At 36.6% G+C, this 2113-nt stretch overlaps 1 protein-coding gene across 1 annotated transcript; it reads left to right on the top strand.

Moving 5' to 3' along the window:
• Window positions 1–1185: 1185 nt before the first annotated feature.
• LOC119344180 (wall-associated receptor kinase-like 6) lies at window positions 1186–2106 on the top strand (the record flags this gene model as incomplete). The annotated part of the gene is made up of 2 exons (XM_037614746.1): window positions 1186–1321; window positions 1412–2106. Coding segments are annotated over exons 1-2 (735 nt in total), but the record flags the coding sequence as incomplete, so codon positions are not given.
• Between the last annotated feature and the right edge of the window lie 7 nt (window positions 2107–2113).

The following is a 2113-nucleotide window of genomic DNA, read 5'->3' as shown; positions in this document are numbered from 1 at the left end:
TATAGTTATTTTCCTTCTCTAATCAATCAACAACTGTGTGTGGAAGACTTATGATCATCTCAGTAGTGAACATTAGCTACTAATTGCAGAAAACCACCATCTCATATGCTTCCCAATCAAAATAATGGCATCAATTATTTAAATATCCATAGCGCATCAGAAAGGGGTCTTCCCTTATTCGAAAGGAATTGAATAGTTCAAACTTAACCAACAACTAGCGAGCTAATCTCCAGTTGCAGAAAATAAAGACATGAAAGTAGAGATATAAAGTACTCTAGGATCTCCCCCGAGCTTACAATCAAGCCGGAGAGATCTCAGTACCTAGTTTTTATGCTTCCTCTTTGATATCCTCGCAAGCAGTGGAGATGTTCCCAAAGCATGTTCTGATTCCCTAAAGCATCTTCTATTACTCATCCAACATATATAGAACACATGAACAAAGAATTTGGGAATCATTTCATATCTATTGTTTCAATGCTTGTACTCTAGTTTATTAGTTGAAATAACTAATTATTCATGCAAATAATATCAGGTGCATTAACATAGCACTTCTATTTTTATCTATATGATTACTTGAACTCACAATGTATTTAGAAGTATGAATGTGTTAATATTCATTTGTACATCACTTAAACTCCCTATTAGAAGTTACATTTTCATGGTTAAAAATATCTTTGACACGATAATACCAGTCAAGTAAAGAAATCTCTAGCCCTTGCAGGAGCACGGATTGATGACTACTTGTCTTAGTTAGTGGCAAAAAGTACAATAATACCCTTTCATAACCTTTTAGAGCGGTGTGTTCTGAAGGAGTGTTGGACTTTGTTTTGGCTCATAGAAATGTTTACATAAAAACTAAATTATTATCTATGGTTTCTTCATTAATTAACTCTGTGCATAGAGTAGAATGAAAATAGCTTGCATGCAGACCAGACTCTCCAAACTTTGAGTGGGTCAACCTATATTAAGGCCATGAGCCCCTAGCTATAGTAACTATATGGCTATTTTAGAGAGTTAACCATCATTTTTGTTTGTTGCAAAACCCACCCCGCAAAAAAATATGAAAGCCCTATATTACTTAATTTTTTTGACAATGTTAACTGATCTAAGTAAATGTATAATGATTATTACACACTATAAACTCCTCTCAAACCTCACTCATGTATTGTAGATATTGATGAGTGTGAGACTCCTGGTATTTGTAAAGGGCTTTGTCATAATACTATTGGAAGCCACAATTGCACCGCATGTCCTAGAAAAACGGAATATGATTTCCTAGCAATGAAGTGCACTTCAACAAAGAGGCAGAGTCTTTTACTTGGTGAGTTCAATGGTATAATCAATTCCACAGTGAGCGACATGAAACAATACTTTTGGCTAAGTCCAGATTTGATGAACACTATCATTGCAGGTATTGTCATTGGGCTAAGCGTTGGTTTTGGCATTCTACTTCTCATCATACTTGCAATATTTATTATCCGAAGGTGGAAATTAGATATCGAACAGCAATTGCGAAGAAAGTATTTCAAAAAGAACCAGGGTCTTCTTCTAGAACAATTGATTTCTTCCGATGAAAATGCGAGTGACAAAACAAAGATTTTCTCCTTGTCAGAGCTACAAAAGGCAACAAATAACTTTGACCACACACGTATCGTTGGTCGTGGAGGGCATGGCATGGTATACAAAGGCATCCTATCGGACCAACGAGTAGTGGCCATTAAAAAGTCTAAAGTCACTGCACAAATTGAGATTAGTCAGTTCATCAACGAGGTTGCTATCCTCTCACAGATAAACCACCGAAATATTGTGAAGCTCTTTGGATGTTGCCTTGAGAGTGAGGTTCCACTACTTGTGTATGACTTCATACCTAATGGTTCATTATTTGGTGTTCTTCATAATCCAAACAACAACTCTTCCTTGTCGTGGGATGATTGCTTAAGAATTGCTATAGAAGCAGCTGGAGCCCTTTCTTACCTTCATTCAGCTGCTTCTGTATCAATCTTTCATCGTGATGTGAAGTCGACAAATATACTCCTGGATGGGAATTATACAGCAAAGGTGTCAGACTTTGGTGCTTCGAGGTTGGTTCCTATTGACCAGACCCATGTTATGA

This window comes from Triticum dicoccoides, unplaced genomic scaffold, assembly GCF_002162155.2.
Source record: "Triticum dicoccoides isolate Atlit2015 ecotype Zavitan unplaced genomic scaffold, WEW_v2.0 scaffold158, whole genome shotgun sequence".
NCBI lineage: Eukaryota > Viridiplantae > Streptophyta > Magnoliopsida > Poales > Poaceae > Triticum > Triticum dicoccoides.
Note: the sequence above shows the minus strand (reverse complement) of the source record. Positions and strands in the feature narration are given on the sequence as shown.